Source organism: Astatotilapia calliptera, chromosome 13, assembly GCF_964374335.1.
Source record: "Astatotilapia calliptera chromosome 13, fAstCal68.1, whole genome shotgun sequence".
NCBI lineage: Eukaryota > Metazoa > Chordata > Actinopteri > Cichliformes > Cichlidae > Astatotilapia > Astatotilapia calliptera.
The window spans coordinates 18,657,814-18,674,758 of NC_137434.1; the positions used below are offsets into that span (position 1 = coordinate 18,657,814).

Genomic DNA, 16,945 nt, shown 5'->3' on the forward strand with positions numbered 1-16,945 from the left:
TGGGGATCGTCCACGCTAGGAGAGCGTTGACGGAGCCCGAAGCTTGTGCGTTTTGTCGCCAGCTCCGACGCTCGACCCTGGAAAGACGGGTGACGTTTGTGGAAAGAGTGCTGGGACGCTCGGCTGTCGCACGGCATGACCCTCTTCTTTCCGAGTCTGGAGCCCCGGCTTCGTCCGAGTCCGAAGACGAAAATTTTCAGGTCGATGTCCCCGCGATTAGCTGGGCTGACCACATGGAATACGTTGACGGGTTAGCCGATGACGGACCGGAACCATGCAGGAGCGCTGACGGGCTTCAGCCTGGGTTGAAGCCCGCCAGCGCTCCCCAGGAAGACGATGACGTGCTGGACATCGGCCTGGACATCCATGGTTTGTCGGAGGATGAGCAGGAGAGCTCATTGTCGACCCAATATGCCGCCGCTGCTGCGCCGGTCGGCCACGATGACACCTCTCTTTTCTCCCTGTTTCGCCGTGCCGCTGAGAAGCTGCAGGTGGACTGGCCCTCTCCTCCACCAGCTCGGAAGCCGTCGCGGTTTGCGGGTTTTTTCCTTCCACCGGAGCCCGCAACGGCCAAAAACTGCCTCCCCATGTTCCCAGACTTTCTCTGCGAGCTAACAGCGTCATGGGACAAACCTCTGTCTACCCGCGTCACTGTGCCCGGCTATGGACAGTACATGGAATTGGACGGCGCCGAGGGAGCTGGTTTAGCTAACCCACCCCCTATGGAGCCGTCTCTGGCTGCTTATCTGGCCCCGTCCCATAACCATGGTGTCGGTGGCCCCGCAACTCTGCCGTCCAAGCACTGCAGATTCTCGGCCTCGCAGCTGGAGAAGATTTATCGGGCTCAGGCCGGCACCGCTCGAGCCATGAGCTCCGTCACCATGCTCCAGACGTACCAAGCAATGTGCCTGGCGGAGCTTGGATCGCTGGTTCCGGAGGACAGCCCGCTGTCACCTCTTCTTAACGAGGTTAGAGTCACCACGGATTACATCCTCCGTGCGTCTCGCTGTGCAGCGCTCTCCCTGGGCAGAGGGATGGCTTCGACAGTGGTGGCGCAGAGGCACCTGTGGCTGACCCTCTCCGACGTCCCTGATAGAGACAGAGCTGTGTATCTGGACGCACCAGTGTCTGCGGCTGGGTTATTCGGACATTCACTTGAAGCCATTCAGGCTAGATTCGATCTGAGGAAGAAGCAGACGGAAGCTCTGCGCGACATCATCCCCAGACGCCAGCCCCAGCCCAAGCCCACTGCTAGCTCTCACAGGCCCGCCGCTCCTCTGACAGCTGGCAAGAGACCGGCGCCCACTGCTGGAGTGGGAGGGCCGCCGGCGAGAGCACGTACTCCGGCCCGAGCTCCACGCCAGTCGGCCTGGGGCAAAGGCCCTCCCCCGGGCCCCCGACGGGACCCGACGCCCAGGAGGAAGAAGCCTCAGCCCTCCTAGCTGTGATTGCGAGTGGGGAAGGGATCCGGCAGCAGGGAGACGCTGCTCTTACCCCTCTGTTGCCGCACAAGAGGTGCCGCTTAAGTTCTGTTCAGGTTGTCAGCCCCAGAAGGCGCTGCACTTCCCTATCGCGGTCTCCCAAGCACATAACCCCTGCACACGGTTCAGATGTGTTGAATGTTCAAGCGACCACATCGAGTGTTCCCGCTGTTTTTCATTGTTATGCCCCGGAAAAGGTGCACCCAACAAAATGTATAAATGTACATGTTCCCATGTTGCAATCAATAAAGAGTGTTGTTTACTCTCAAACAATCTCAAATGCTCAACCTGCAGGCGAAATGAGCCAGGTCAGGCAGGGGATGCAGTCCCCTGCAGACACACTGGGGGGCGACGGCGCCCCGCCGTCAGTGCTGCAGGCCAGCCGGCTGGCTGCTCACTTCCCTCAGTGGCGCGCTTGCGCCCCCTCTCCGTGGGTGCTGCAAACCGTTGCCATGGGTTACCGGTTGCAGTTCCGGGTCAAGCCGCCTCGTTTCCAAAGAGTCGTGGACACGATTGTCAACCCCGAGGCAGCCTTGGTACTCAGAGAGGAAATACAGGCGCTATTACAGAAGAGAGCAATACGGGTGGTCCCCGCTTCGGAGACGGACAAAGGTTGGTACAGCCGTTATTTTGTCATTCCGAAGAAAGGGGGAGGGCTTCGTCCCATCCTCGACCTGCGAGTCTTGAACACGTACCTGCGAACGTACAGGTTCAAGATGCTAACACTCAGACAGCTCCTGAGTGCAGTCGGCCCGGGAGATTGGTTTGCGACAATCGATCTAACAGATGCTTATTTTCATGTCGCTATACACCCGAAACACAGGCAGTTTCTGAGGTTTGCATTCGAGGGCGTAGCCTACGAATACCTAGTGCTGCCGTTCGGGCTGTCGCTCGCTCCCCGCACCTTTACGAAATGTGCCGAGGCAGCGCTAGCGCCCCTCAGGAAGAGGGGCATCCGCATCTTGGCCTACCTGGACGACTGGGCTCTCGTGGCTTGCTCCAGAGAACAGGCGGAGACGCAGCTGTCGCGGGTTCTGTCACACATTCAGACACTGGGGTTCTCTGTGAACTTTCAGAAGAGCTCGCTAATCCCAGGTCAACAGATCGCTTTTCTCGGTCTGGAAATATGCTCTCTTTCCAGCCGCGCACGGTTGTCAGAGCACAGAGTGGCCGTGTTTCATCGCTGCCTCGCTCAATTTCAGCTGGGACGCAGACTGCGTTTCCAGACGATATTGCGCTTGTTGGGCATGATGGCATCTATGATCGCCGTAGTGCCGCTTGGGCTGTTGAAAATGAGAGCGTTTCAACGCTGGACTCTCTCTCACCGTTTGTGTGCTTCGCGTCACCTCCGGAGGAGGCTGCCGGTAACTGCGTCTTGCATGCTAGCTCTCCGTCCTTGGAGGGAGCCCGGGCTACTGCACCAGGGCTCTCGGATTGGGAGGGTGTTGTTTCGCAAGGTGGTGTCCACAGATGCTTCCCTAAGTGGGTGGGGAGCGCTGTGCGAGGGTGCGTCAGTGAGAGGGATCTGGTCCGCGGCTCAGCGCCAGCTGCACATCAACCACTTAGAGCTGTTAGCAGTGTTCTTAGCTCTAAAGCGTTTCCGTCCAGTCCTGCAGGGCCAGCATGTCTTAGTCAGGACGGACAATTCAACAGTGGTGTCTTATATAAACAGGCAGGGAGGAACACGCTCTCTTCCCCTGTTGCAGCTGTCTCGCTCTCTGCTGTTATGGTGCAGTGTTCATTTTCTGACTCTAAGAGCCACCCATGTCCCGGGCCACCTGAACCTGGGGCCGGACCTTCTCTCCAGGGGGGGTCCTCTGGTGAGAGAATGGAGGTTACACCCTTCAATAGTGGCTCAGATTTGGGATCTATTTGGCGAGGCGCAAATAGATCTTTTTGCTTCCAGGGTGAATGCTCACTGCCCCCTGTACTTCTCCATAATCGACCACGATGCACCCTTGGGCTTGGACGCGCTAGCGCACCAATGGCCAGACGTGCTCCTGTATGCATTTCCCCCAGTGGAAATGATATCTCCAATTCTGGAGAGGGTGCGTCGGCATTCCCTCTCTCTGATCCTGGTGGCCCCTTGGTGGCCCGCGAAGTCGTGGTATGCAGAAATAATCAGCCTGCTTGCAGCAAGTCCTTGGCAGCTTCCTCTCCGCAGGGATCTCCTCTCTCAGGCGGGGGGGGAAGTGTTTCATCCGCGCCCGGATCTGTGGCACCTTCATGCTTACCTGCTGAGAGGTTAAACTTGGTTGCTAAGGGTCTGCCACCTAGTGTGGTAGCGACGATTCAGAGCGCCAGGGCCTCGTCTACTAGAGGCTTGTACGCTTACAAATGGCGAGCCTTCGAGCGATGGTGCCGGGACCGCCACACTCTCCCATTTCAGTGCTCTATTGTGGATGTTTTGACATTCCTGCAGGAGCTGTTGGATAAAGGCCTTTCGTTTTCGACGATCAAGGTTTATTTAGCGGCTATATCTGCTTGTCATATCGGTTTTGACGGGGTGACACCAGGTGCGCATCCCCTCGCCGTGCGTTTTCTGAAAGGGGTTCGCCGGCTGAGGCCCGTGCTTAAGTCCAGTGTCCCTGCTTGGGACTTGTCTTTGGTGCTGGAGGCCCTTTGTGGCCCTCCGTTTGAACCCGTTGAGTCGGTAGATATGAAACTTCTTTCGTATAAGACCGCATTACTTCTCGCTTTGGCCTCGGCGAAGCGAGTGGGGGACCTTCATGCGCTGTCTGTGCATCCTGCCTGCACACAGTTTTCTCCTGATGGCCGCAAGGTCGTATTGCGTCCGAATGCCGCCTATCTTCCCAAGGTCATGCCTGCATCTTATAGTTCAATGGAGTTTGAGTTGCTGAGCTTTTGCTCCCCTCCTTTTGAATCTGAGGAGCAGAGGAGGGTGCATTCTCTTTGTCCGGTGCGTGCGCTACGCACCTACATTGAGCGCACTCGGGATGTGCGTTTGTGTGACCAGTTGTTTGTCTGCTTCGCTAATCCGAATAGAGGTAGAGCTCTGTCCAGACAGAGGCTGTCCCACTGGATTGTAGAAGCTATCTCGCTGGCATACAGCACCGGAGGTTTTGCGTTGCCCCACGGGGTGGGAGCTCATTCCACCAGGGGGATGGCGACCTCATGGGCTCTTTTTAGAGGGGTGCCTGTGGCTGATATTTGTGCAGCGGCTAATTGGGCGTCGCCGCACACTTTTGTGCGGTTTTATCGGTTGGACGTTACAGCCCCTTCGGTGGCTCATGCTGTCCTTTCTGCTGGGTCTACCACTCACTAAGGATGTGGTGGTCCCGTTCCGGTTCGGTGGCTGCTCTGCGGGGCGTGTATATAGGTCCCATACTTATGTGTTGTACCGAGTGGATCGACTGAAAGGGAACGGTTAGTTATGTCTATAACTTCTGTTCCCTGAAGGAGAGGAACGAGGTACAACACAGGGTGGCCCCACTGAGCAGTTGGCTCGGTGAAGAGCGGCTATCGAACTGAGGGATGACGGTGATGGCAGCGGCTATATGTGCGGGCGGGGCCTTGCGCGTGTCATCACACGTCATCTGCCGTAAAGGCGTGAATAAAGGTTTCTTCAGCCAGGACACGCGAGGGCGTGATATCCCATACTTATGTGTTGTACCTCGTTCCTCTCCTTCAGGGAACAGAAGTTATAGACATAACTAACCGTTTTGTGCAGTTTGAATGGCTGAGACAACATACTGATTTATGGAAATGTACTATGTTACTAAAGTGGCCATGTCACCCACCAGCCGTGCAGCAAAATGAAGTGGAAGGATTGTTTACATTGTTGTGATTGTTATGGATTCCTCTAGTTTGCTGTGTGTTTCTCTGTACATGGCACAAATGCAAACTGATTTTGGATGCAGGTTCATGTTTCACTTGTGCATTTCTTGGAGATTTTACAGCTCTGGATTTATCTTTCCAGATTTAGTTTGTAAACATTTTAATAGCTTAAGAGGACAAATTGATTTTATGTAATGGGAACTAGATTTTTCAAGAAACTTGTTTTTTTTTCACAAATGGACTGATACCTGATTGAGCAATGTAATTTTCACTCTTTCAGTGGTCTTGTAACAGAACATTTCTCTAAGCTCTGTTCCATAGCTGAGTGCTGCATGTCTGTTTTTGGTTGAGGATATTGACATGCTGAATAGATGAGCTGTACATGGGGATTTTATTATATCAGACAGCTCTGTGGTTGATTCAGAAGACAGAGAACCTTTACAGAAAAACAGGGATTTTTCACCTTCAGCAATGCAGACAGATTTGGTGTGAGCCTTTTTAATAGTGAAGTGGTTAATTTTGGCATTGAATCAGCTCGTAATATTCCCAAGAGCCTCCTTCTATCACTGGTCACTGATTTGACAGCAAAGGAGTGCCACTAATTGCAGTCCCTCTCCTACAAAGGATGGTATTTCTGTTAAATGCCCCGGTAATTACTAAGTTCTAATCCTAAATGGACCCCTGATTAAATTTAGTCAATATAGCTTTTTTAAAATTGAAATGACACTCAGAGAAATTATGCCTTTCTATTTCTGTGCCTGCATGAGAGTTGGAACAGCATAACTTTCCAGCAGAGTAGTCTTGTTGATATGGTATTTTCCACAGAGTGACTTTCACCCTTGTTCTTTCTTTTCCCTCTCCCAAGGCTGAACAGGATAATGGTCATCCCCTCCCAGCATATGCTAAAGTCATCGTTGAAATCTTGGATCAGAACAACCAGGCACCGTATTTCCAGTTTGCTACCTATCAGGGCTATGTGAGTGAGTCCTCCCCAGTTGGTACGACTATCTCAGCCAGTGCCAACCTTACCGCCCCCCTGGGAATCGTCGCTTTGGATAATGACATTGAGGAGGTACAGAGAGAAAGAGAGGCTTTATCAGCCTAAGCTTGCTGTCGCTTACTCTTTAAAGATGCCCATCCATGCATGGTTGCATACAAACACAAAGTACTTGTAGTGCATTGATTAAATATTGAGGACAGAGCCACATTTATTCATGTGCTTGTATCGCGTACTCACAGAAAATAACATGTGCATGAGTCATTGTCCCGCTATATTTGTTTTGTTGTTACAGCTGGCTCCCGGTGTTACACCTGTAGGTAAAAGGGCTGATTTTAAATGCTGTGGCACGCACAAACTCACACACGCACTCAAACCCACACAATGTTATAAAGGGATGTCCTGATCCAGTTTTGTGCTCTAATCTTTGATGCAAATCATTTTAAAGATTGACTAGCTTTTGATGCTGAGTTTAATCCAATATTCATGTTTTCCTGCATTATGCAGCTGCAGTGTGTACACTTAATAACTTAAAGTGGGCCTGTGCTGGGCCTCTGTTATTAGTAAAGGAAATTGAATTCAGAGATTTGGCTTAATAGTTTTGCTTTAAACTTGCAACATGGCTTCAGCTGGTTTCTTTCTAATGTGATATGATGGCCAAAGATTTAAAAATACATGTATAAGTCTTTGGAACGAGACATTTCCTTGCTTGATTTCCACTTCAAACAAAAGGTTAAATGCATTCCTTTTAGTTGTATTTATTTTGCCCACTCGCTTTACCTGATCTGGCACAATGTCAATGCGAATCTCATTCATTTAAACTTCACTTCATGTAGCCGATACAGATCAGTACTGCTGTTTCCCTTTTACCAAAACTGATTTGGGACATACCTACTTTTAATGCATGCATCATGGTGTGAAAAGTAAGAATACATTCAGAGCACTGATCACTGCTGGAGACATTCTCAGCGTCTAATTACCAACTTCATAATCCTGCTTTGTATTTGGAAAAAAAAACTCTATTTCCTGCAGAATTCCTCCTCTTTTTACTGCAGAATTGCACAAATGATCAATTAAATGGTAATCGGGTCTCCTGTAATGATTGGTGTGTTGTACATCAATCAAGCTGTGTACTGACTTTTGTACTGGAATTGGAGTGTGTGTTTGGAGTGTTTTGCTTTGATTGGAGTGTCTTTTGTAATGTGCAGATTGCTGTTTCTGCATTTCTAAAATCAAAACTTTACAAATTAATTCTTCCGTGTGGGGTGTTAACCATTTCTTTGACAGCTTACAAAGTGTGCGTGCATGTGTGCATCCACCTCAGTGGAGAACTCTAACTCACTCACTGCACTGTTAGACTCGCACAGTGACACGCAGCTAAAACAAATGATTACTACCTTTAGTTCATCTTTCAATACATAGCAAGTCTTTGCAGAAGATTAACACATCAAAGTGGAAACAGAGATAACAAAATCAATAAGCCACCCAGTCCCGATGTTTACCAAACTCTCTTAAGAGGACTCATTGATGGATGTGAATCGAAGCCGACTTGCAGCAGTGGACCACAGTTGTATTAACACAGCAGTGATCGTTATCAAAATGACTCTTTTTCAAAATGTTTCTCAAGCTTTTTGTTTTCATCTGGAAACCTTAAACCAAAAGCTGAAAACCCCATATCCTGCCTGCTTAATTTTCCCCCCTAAAGGAACAGGTGTAGTAATTAGTAAAGACGCCTTTCTATTGCTTTCATGATACAGTCACATTCATAAAGATGTGGGGTTCTTTGAGTGTTTCATTAATGTTAAAAAGACATTGGTTTAGGGCTCATTGCCTTCTTCTCTATTTTCTCTAGAAAGATGGGTGACCTGCCAACAGATTACTTTTTCCAACTCTTTGGCAGATCAAAATGTACCATTTGATAGGTTTCTCAGCTCCACAGCTGCGGCCTTCGAAAAATAAATTATGAAACAGTCATGTCACCATGGCAACATGTTTCTTTTTTTTGTATATCTTTCTTTCGGAAGACAAAAGACCCCATGGTGACGATTACCCTGGATGACTACACCATGATCTTCAGCCTGACCCCAACTGGGATAATCCGCTACCTGAGGCTCCTCAAACCTGTGGACCGGGAGACGCAGATGGTCTATACTTTCACGGTAGGCCCACAACTCAGTGTAGCTATCTGCACAACTGCACTCGAGTACTGTGACCCACATCTTCCATTTTGTGTATTTAAATAGAAGTTCAAGATTAGCCATGTACCAAGAGGCACTTGGAGATACAAAGCTGACCTGACACTTCCAGAGCAATATGACCTTTATTAGTGGACCCATAGCAGTGAAGTGAGGCAGTTTGTCCACTTATACATTTCCATCCAACAGTGGACCAGAGGCATATCGGTTTTGTATGCTCAGTAAGATTTGTGGTGCATGTTTATTTTAATGTTATGTAACAATGCATAGATTTTAATACTATACACAGAAACTGTAATGTGAGAAACATTGTAGGGGTGGCAAATCCCAGATAAATCAGAAACAAAATCAAGTAGCTTATTGATCAGGTTAACATCATCCATGAAGCAAGAAAAACATCCTGCAAATACAGAAAACTCTAACAGAGAGTTGTACTCTGAAACTTGAAAATAGCCATGAAATGTTAAACTGATGATTCATTCGTATATTATCTTTAATCTTTTGTGTGCTTAGTGTTATTAACTATACATGTAGAATTATCCTGTTATTAAGTAATGATCTGCCCATTAACTATTAGTATTTCACCAAAAGTTGAATTGTACTAGAACTGTACTCTTCTTGCTATTTCTCTATTACCTTTGTTCTTCTTTATTTGCTATAGATTTCTCTATTACTCTTGAATGTAGTCAGGTATATGGTATACGAATAAGCTCCTTAAGTTACTTGCGTTTGAATTATTTTCTTGTCTTTCTTGGCCTTCTTGCACACCACTTCCTAAATCTGTAAAAACAAGACAAAATACTTCTGGCTCTCAGATCATAATCAAAATATTGTTTGCACTGTCCATGTTGGCTTTCTTGTTTCTTCTTTTCTTCTTTTTGACTTTGACTCACAATACAAGTCATTCAAATTTATTGGAACCCTGTAATTTGTATATCATATGAAATGGTTCAGTCTCACTGAGCTCCACAGCTATGTTTTATCTGATGTTTTCATTGTTATTAATTTCACATTAGCAGTCTGGTTCACCAATTTTAAGTGTTTTGGCTTAGAGAGGTAGCAACTTGTTTATCCAGGGGTATTAGCAAACCAGCAGTGATACTACAGCAAGCTTGCTGGAAATGTTTCCCCGGGGACCGCAGAAGTTTGAACTCGGATGCTTTTGTGTGCCGTTGATTTTGGTGTAGTGCTGGATTTGGTTGAGTTGGTGAAAGTGCTTTGGACATCAGCACCAGCGGTATATGAAGGAATGTTTTATTTATTATGTGTGTGCGTTGTTGACCCTTTTGTGCTGTGTGTGCTCAGCTTTATTTATCCTCTTTGGTTTCTCTCTGGTTTGGATATATGAGAAGCTTAAAAGCTGGTAAGTGCTAAGAATGCTTTTGAGCTCAAGATCCATTCCGACAACACTTTACAGAGAAGCTGAGAAGCTGTCAGTTGTGGGTTGATTGTGTTGCGTTTTTTAGATAGCCATGTTTGGCACAGCTTTGTAGAAAGGTCTTTATTCAGTATCACATGTAAAAGAGAGAAATTCCCTTCTCGGATCATTAGAAGCAGTTGTTCTGCTATCTTTTGGTAACATCCTCTTCATGTCGCTTCACTTGAACAGACAAGTTGCATATTAAATGCTATAAAGGTTTTGAATAAATTCTAGAGATATATTTTTTAGTGAGCTTCATTTATTCATTTTCTGTTTGATTTTTTAATTAATGTTTTTTTATTACATTATAATGTATGTCACTGATTATCGGGGCGCTATGTTGTACTGTTATTACAATATTCAGTACCGTGCAAATGTCTTGAACCACCAATCTTTTCATTATGTTTTGCTTCTAAGGAGCCAGACTTTCTTGTGCTTTTTATCCCTCAGCCATCAAAGGCTGATGGGGTACTGTCGTCACACGCCGGCCAGCAGGCGTAGACACCCAAGTTTGTTAATGCGGTAATTCAAATCTCAGTGATCTCTGACCTCAAGGACAGTGGCCAAGTTTTCTGAAAATCTTATGATGGGATAACTCAAGAAATCACCTGGAATTTTCAAACTCATACCATAGGTGCTGCCACTGAAATCTCAGACAAGTTTGAGTCCCATTGATCTCCACCTCAAGGTCAGAGGTCAGGGTTTCTGAAAATCTCCTAGGATTATCACATTTATACCATAGGTTCATCTACTGCACAGGCAGGTGCTGGTATTTTTAGTGGTCTTGAGCAGTAGTTCTCCAGGGTTTCTGAGGGTCTTTTGAAAGTTTTTATTTTAACATTGGCTGCTTTTCAGTCTCTTTCAGTCCAAGTCCTTATACCTGACCATTTTTAGACCATTTTGACAATAAATCACTCAGTAATTTAAAAACAACAATAAAATACTTAAAGAGATACTTTTCTTTTAAAAAGATCTACATATAACAGACAACTTAATAAAAATGTATTTTAAATTACATGTTTAACCACTTTGTTACTAGCAGCATCTCACAAAAACGCTTCAAGTTCCCATTTCTTCTCTTGAATCTATGAAATAGAGTAAAGGTGACACCATTTTTGAATGAACAAGTTCCTGAAGGACCATTAGTCAGAAACTCAGCATGGTGTGCAGTGTGCCCTTAAAAATTTAAGAGCACTGGACGAGTGGAGGATAAGAGAAGTGGCAGGCATAAAAACTATCCACAGCAGATGAGTAGTATCTCAAAGTCATGTCTTTGAAAAATAGGAACAAATTCAGCAAAGACCTGACACGTGACCTGAGTGATACTTCTGGCCCTTCAATTGGTCCATCTACTGTTTGCCGAAGCCTCATCAGAAATGGTCTTAGTGGAAGGGTGGCTGTCAAGAAGGCATTCTTAAAGACAGAAAACAGAGGAGAACACACAAAGTTGACTGAAAATCAGAGGCCACTAGTCTTATGGAGTGACAAATCCAAATTTCAAATTTTTTGTTCATTGTTGTCAAAATATATGGAGAATGTCAGCAGAGAGTGTCTGCAGCTATTTATAAAAGACAGGGGAGACTCTGTCACAGTTGTGAGCTGCATTTCATTCAGTGGCATTGGGGAGTTTTTCAAAATTGATGGAATTATGAATGCAGAAAAGTATTGTTGGATTTTCATCCATCGTGCAATACCAAAAGCATCTGACTGGCAACAGCTTCATTTTTCAGCATGACAATGATCCCAAACACATTGCCAATGCAGTAAAAGAATACCTGGATAGAAAAACACACAGTGGAACATCGTCAATCATGGCTTGGCCTCTCCAGAGCTTGGACCTCGACATTATTGAAACTGAAAATAAAACAAAAGGCAGTCAGCACCAAAGAAGAACTTTAGGATATCCTTGAAGAAGTCTGGAGAATTAGACTACCTAAAAAGAATTACGAGAAAAATGACAAGACATTAAGCTTGTACGAATTGTCCAAACTCTAAATAATATAATAATAAACTATATCAAATAAAATCAATTCTGTAGCACAGTGATACAGTGATGCTGCTGTAACTCTAATGGACACACCTTTTCTACTGCTTTGCTATATTAAAAAGGTAGGATGTGCCACTGGCTACTGGCAGCGTGTGTGCACCACAGTTTGTCTTTTTACTTGTTACACCTGCAGCACACGTTAAGTCTAGGGCTGTGTGAGTCAGTAGAAGGCAAGCATGTTCACTACACCCACGGGGTAAGTCGACAGCCCAACCAGTCTTCGAGGCTCTAGCTACTTGAGCCATGACTTGCCATGTCGACTACCACATAGATGAGGTTCAGGGAAGCATTCGATGCTAGTGGCTTGTTAGAGCTAAATTTAGATATTATGATGTGATGCTGGATGGTATGAATAAAACTTTGTATCATGCTGGGTTTTGGGGTTTGTTAGTTTTTTGTTTTTTTTGGTTTGTTTTCTTTTGTTTATATTTTTTCTTGTTCACTTTATGAATTGTAGTATTATTACTAATAGTAATAATTTCCATAAGTGGTTATTTCATTTTAGATTTATAATGGCTTATATTTGTTTTTCTGTCAGGACTACATAAAATACAAACTTTAATGTAAGATCAGTACGTAACAGGCTGCTTGTTATGCTTTTCAGTTTTGCTCAATGCCAGTTTTTCTGCTGCAGACTTAGTATATGGTTCACTGGTGTTAATGTTTCCACAGCAGAGCTTTGTAGTGCAACTTTATAACGAACTCCATTTGGACTTATTTTTCTAAAGTTTGTGGCACAAATGATTCTGTGGTTAGAAAACACAGCTCATCTTTTGGCAGCAAAATATTCTGGACCATCTTTGTGTCTTTTTTTCTCCATCCTCTATCAGTCTTTACTCGGGTAGCATTAGATCTGCTTGGCTAGCTAGCATTACCCAGCATGCATTTCAGTGGCGTAGTTAATTAAAGCTCTATGTTTCACAAATGAAGTTAATACAAGTCTCCTCTCAGTACACTATTCAGTACACTGAATGTCCAAAGATATAATTCACTTAAGCTCCTGAAAAGCTGTTTTTTATCTGCTCACTGATATAGTAGAGTAGTACATGAAGTATTCATATCATGAAATTAAGACTATTATAAGTTTAAAGTGCATTGAGGTGACCTTTGTTGTGATTTGGCACTATATAAATAAAATTAACTATACAGATACACTGTTAACCACTACTGTGATGTTGTCACTATTGTGCCTGGGTGCCTTATAAAAAATAGATTAAAAAAATTAAATATATATGTGTAAATATTACAAGTTTGTATTTAAGAGCTGATCGAGGTACAATGAATATATCCAAGGAACACAAACAGTGGGAAAATAAGAAGACTGAAATAGAGGAGGGGGGTGAATAGAAGTGTCCACCTGTGTCTGTATAACACTGATAGGAAGGTCCATGAAAGAAAATCACTAAAAGTCAACCCTTTTTTTTTTTGTTTGTTGGCAACTTTTTTTTTACTTGAAGTAAGATTTAATTCAGTCTTTAGAATGAAAGCGAGGTTTGTGCTCCAAGGAAAAGTCATTTTAACTTTTCTTTGTCTAGTCTTTGTTGATCCAAAGGTTTATCACGTGGCAACATGTCTGAGCTGTTACATTACAGTTTTTCTCGATTGCTTAAACACTATAACCAGGCTTTTAAACTAAAATTTCAAAACCGTAACGCTATTTTTCAAAAAGCTCACCCATTTCCCTGAACTATAAACACTATTCCCTGCTTTGACACATGAGTCAAATTTGGTGAACTGTTACTGCAAAACTCTACACACAAATCCCTACATTTTTCAGTGCTTACACCATGTAGTCATTTAGAAAGCACTAGCATTCAATAATGTTAACTTAAGTCAGCATAGCTTGAGCTCAATTAGCACACAATTAACCAGGTGGAAACACTAGGAGTCAAAATTTATCACACACCAATCAGAACCTTCGATGGATAGATAAAAGGGCCAAAGTCAGCTCATTCAGGTTTGAAACAATGGATCCAAAGAGATGCAAAGGAAGAGGACGTGGTGGAGAAAGAGGACGTGGTGAAGGAGGAGGACGTGGTGGAGGAAGAGGACATGGTGAAAGAGGAGGACGTGGTGAAAGAGGAGGAGGTGGAGGAAGAGGACGTGGTGAAAGAGGAGGAGGAGGTGGTCTAGGACAACAGGAAGGTGGTGGAGGAGGAGGGAGAGGTGGAGGAGGAGGAGGACGTGGTGAAGGAGGTGGAGGTGGAGAACGACGGCGACAAGGAAGGGGAAGAGCAAGGGCAAGAAGACAGTCAGTCTCGGATGAAATTCGAGCCACTTTAGTTGACCATGTCCTTGTCCATGGGATGACTATGAGGGAGGCTGGGCAACGAGTACAACCAAATTTGAGTCGCTTCACTGTTGCCTCCATCATCAGAACCTTCAGGGAGGAAAACAGGTAGGTGTACTTGCAGTAAGACTGCTTTGTACAGTAACTTTTAAGTTACTGAACTTATGTTTCTTGAGTTTCAGTATGTTTCCATTATTTTCCTGTAAAATGAATGTGTGACAGTTACAGTAATGAGTGCTTCTATTTTTGTAGGACACAGAGACGACCACCTGGTGGAGGCAGGTTAAGGCTTTTGTCGGAGGAGCAAGAGAGGGAACTTGTAAACATGGTAATTGCAAATAATGTAATCCGCCTGCAAGAGATTCAAAGGAGAGTGATTGAGGATGATCATCTTTTTCGAGGCATAAATGCCATCAGCCTCTCCACAATTGACCGCATCCTCCGAAAGAATCAATTCCGGATGAAACAGGCATACCGAGTCCCTTTCGAACGAAACTCTGACAGAGTGAAAAACCAACGTGTGGAATATGTTCAGGTATGAGTTTTGATACTGTATAAAGTATTGTGTACCATCACAGCATGGCAGTTTATGCTGCCATTTCAGCACTCTTGAACTGTGGTTCAGGGTACCGATTGACTCTACTGTGTTATGTGTTTTGCAGAGAATCTTTGAGATTGAAGGACGGCCTGTTCCCCATGAAATAATCTTTGTGGATGAGGCAGGTTTTAACCTGACCAAAAGAAGGAAAAGGGGGAGGAACATAATTGGCCATCGGGCTATTGTAAATGTCCCTGGTCAGCGTGGAGGGAATGTCACTATGTGCGCAGCCATCAGCCAACGAGGGGTACTCCACCGCCATGCCGTACTAGGACCCTATAACACTATGCTTCTCCTTGCTTTTCTTGATGGTTTAAGACAACATATGTTCCAGCTGGACTACAGGGAACCAGCACAGCCAGAGCAGCCTCACTACGTTGTTGTGTGGGATAACGTCAGCTTCCATCACGCTTCTCTGGTTCGTGACTGGTTTACCAATAACCCAAGGTTTTCTAATATCTTTCTGCCTGCATACTCTCCCTTTCTAAACCCGATAGAGGAGTTATTTTCGGCATGGCGGTGGAAAGTGTATGACCGAGAACCTTATGTCCGTGTTCACCTCCTTCAGGCCATGGAAGAAGCCTGCCTAGACATATCAGTAGATGCATGCCAGGGGTGGATCAGGCATGCAAGAGGATTTTACCCCCGCTGCCTGGCTAGGGCCAATATAGCCTGTGATGTGGATGAGATTCTCTGGCCTGACCCAGACCAAAGACAAGATGCTGAGGTGGAATAATGTTTTTTGGTGTGTGTTGTACTGTATAGTACATGAATAAAAATGTGCCACTGTACATACATTGGTTGCGTCTTTTGTGTTTATCATGTGAAAAGGTTTTTGAAGGGGAGAACCATAAGCAACCTAATTGTTTTGGAACTATTGTTTTGAATTAATTGTACCAGTGTGCAAAACTCTGTTGTAGTGTGTGTGTTTTGAGGGCTTGTGTTTGATGTCTGAGGGCAAAGTTTGGTTTTTCAGCAGGAGTGAATAGTTTTGAGTGTAGAGCTTCATTTTGACCTGGAAATAGGATGTTTGGGAAATTGAGTGAGATGTTATGGATTTGTGTTTACTGTTGTGAGAATATGAGGCATAGTTTCAAGAAATGTGTTTTAGCAATCGAGAAAAACTGTAACATGTTAGATTGTGGCTTTTGAATGCGTGAGGAGTTGTTATTGCCACCTGGACGGTATGCATGTTACACACATTTTAGTTTAGGTGACAGGGTGCTAAGAGTTTTGTCTACTATTGTTCTATGTGGTGTTGTAATTGTTAAATTGTTAATGAGTTCAGACATTCAGTATGGCAGGAATGTGTCTTTGAATTGAATTGAATTTCTAATAAGAGGTACCATAATGTCCCTTCTTCTGGCTGTCTGGGTTTAGACCTCTTAATAAGTCTTGTTTCATCTTAGCTAACCCCTGTATAAGCTGTCATTTGGATAAGTCAGGCCTGTGATGTGGAAAAAAAAACTGAATGAAATTTAGACAACACACCTGCTACAGCAGGACAGCAGTACTTTACACACCATGTACCTGACTAATCCATGATTAGATTAGATTAGAGGAACAGCTCTTCACACATGCAGAAAGGTGCCAGATTTGTCAACACAGTGTATTATGCTTAAAACGGAGTCAGAAGGACTCAGATGTAGTGCACTGATAGAACTCCATGCACAAAGATGCCCAATATTCTACTGTGCAGATATTTGCACCACCCATTTGTCTGAGGAGTTGTTGGTGAGAATAAGGCAGATGTGAAGTATGAAGGACGGCTGTGGCCTCTAGGCCTGTGTGATTGCATCACACAACCAGTGAGATAAATGCTGTTTTGACAGCAACCTACCCTGGGATTGTCCTCCGTGGTGGACAAATTGTTGCCTAATGTTAGTTGTGCAAAAGACATTATGAGCCAGAGCTCACACGAGACACTGCTTTTGTTCAATGCTTTGTTCTTACTGTAGGTTCAGAAGAAAGATTTTGCTATATTAACCTTGCTCCTGTCTTCCCTCATAGTACAACATAATTTTGTGCCTGATAACACAAATAAGGAACTCACTCTTATATAAGACTAAAAAAAACCATTACTTTAGGGAAATATTCTTGAAAAAAATTTGATTTACTT

The 16,945-nt window shown here is 44.7% G+C and overlaps 2 protein-coding genes across 2 annotated transcripts in view; both read left to right on the forward strand.

The window, feature by feature from the left end:
• LOC113035231 (protocadherin-15-like) overlaps positions 1–16,945 on the forward strand; it is a 238,074-nt gene that overhangs the window by 128,928 nt on the left and 92,201 nt on the right. The window contains exons 12-13 of the mRNA XM_026190646.2: positions 6,145–6,351; positions 8,301–8,435. Coding sequence (XP_026046431.2) covers positions 6,145–6,351; positions 8,301–8,435 — 342 coding nt within the window. The remainder of the gene's footprint in view (positions 1–6,144; positions 6,352–8,300; positions 8,436–16,945) is intronic.
• Positions 14,040–15,562, forward strand: LOC145419797 (uncharacterized). The gene is made up of 3 exons (XM_080288311.1): positions 14,040–14,336; positions 14,481–14,763; positions 14,891–15,562. The coding sequence occupies exons 1-3, from the start codon at positions 14,245–14,247 to the stop codon at positions 15,560–15,562; spliced, it is 1,047 nt and encodes a 348-aa protein (XP_080144437.1). The 5' UTR covers positions 14,040–14,244.

Coding starts and splice junctions, on each gene's coding strand:
- LOC145419797 (XM_080288311.1), top strand. CDS start 14,245: ATGACTATGAGGGAGGCTGGGCAACGAGTACAACCAAATTTGAGTCGC. Junction 14,337..14,480: donor ACCTTCAGGGAGGAAAACAG/GTAGGTGTACTT, acceptor CTATTTTTGTAG/GACACAGAGACGACCACCTG. Junction 14,764..14,890: donor AACGTGTGGAATATGTTCAG/GTATGAGTTTTG, acceptor TGTGTTTTGCAG/AGAATCTTTGAGATTGAAGG.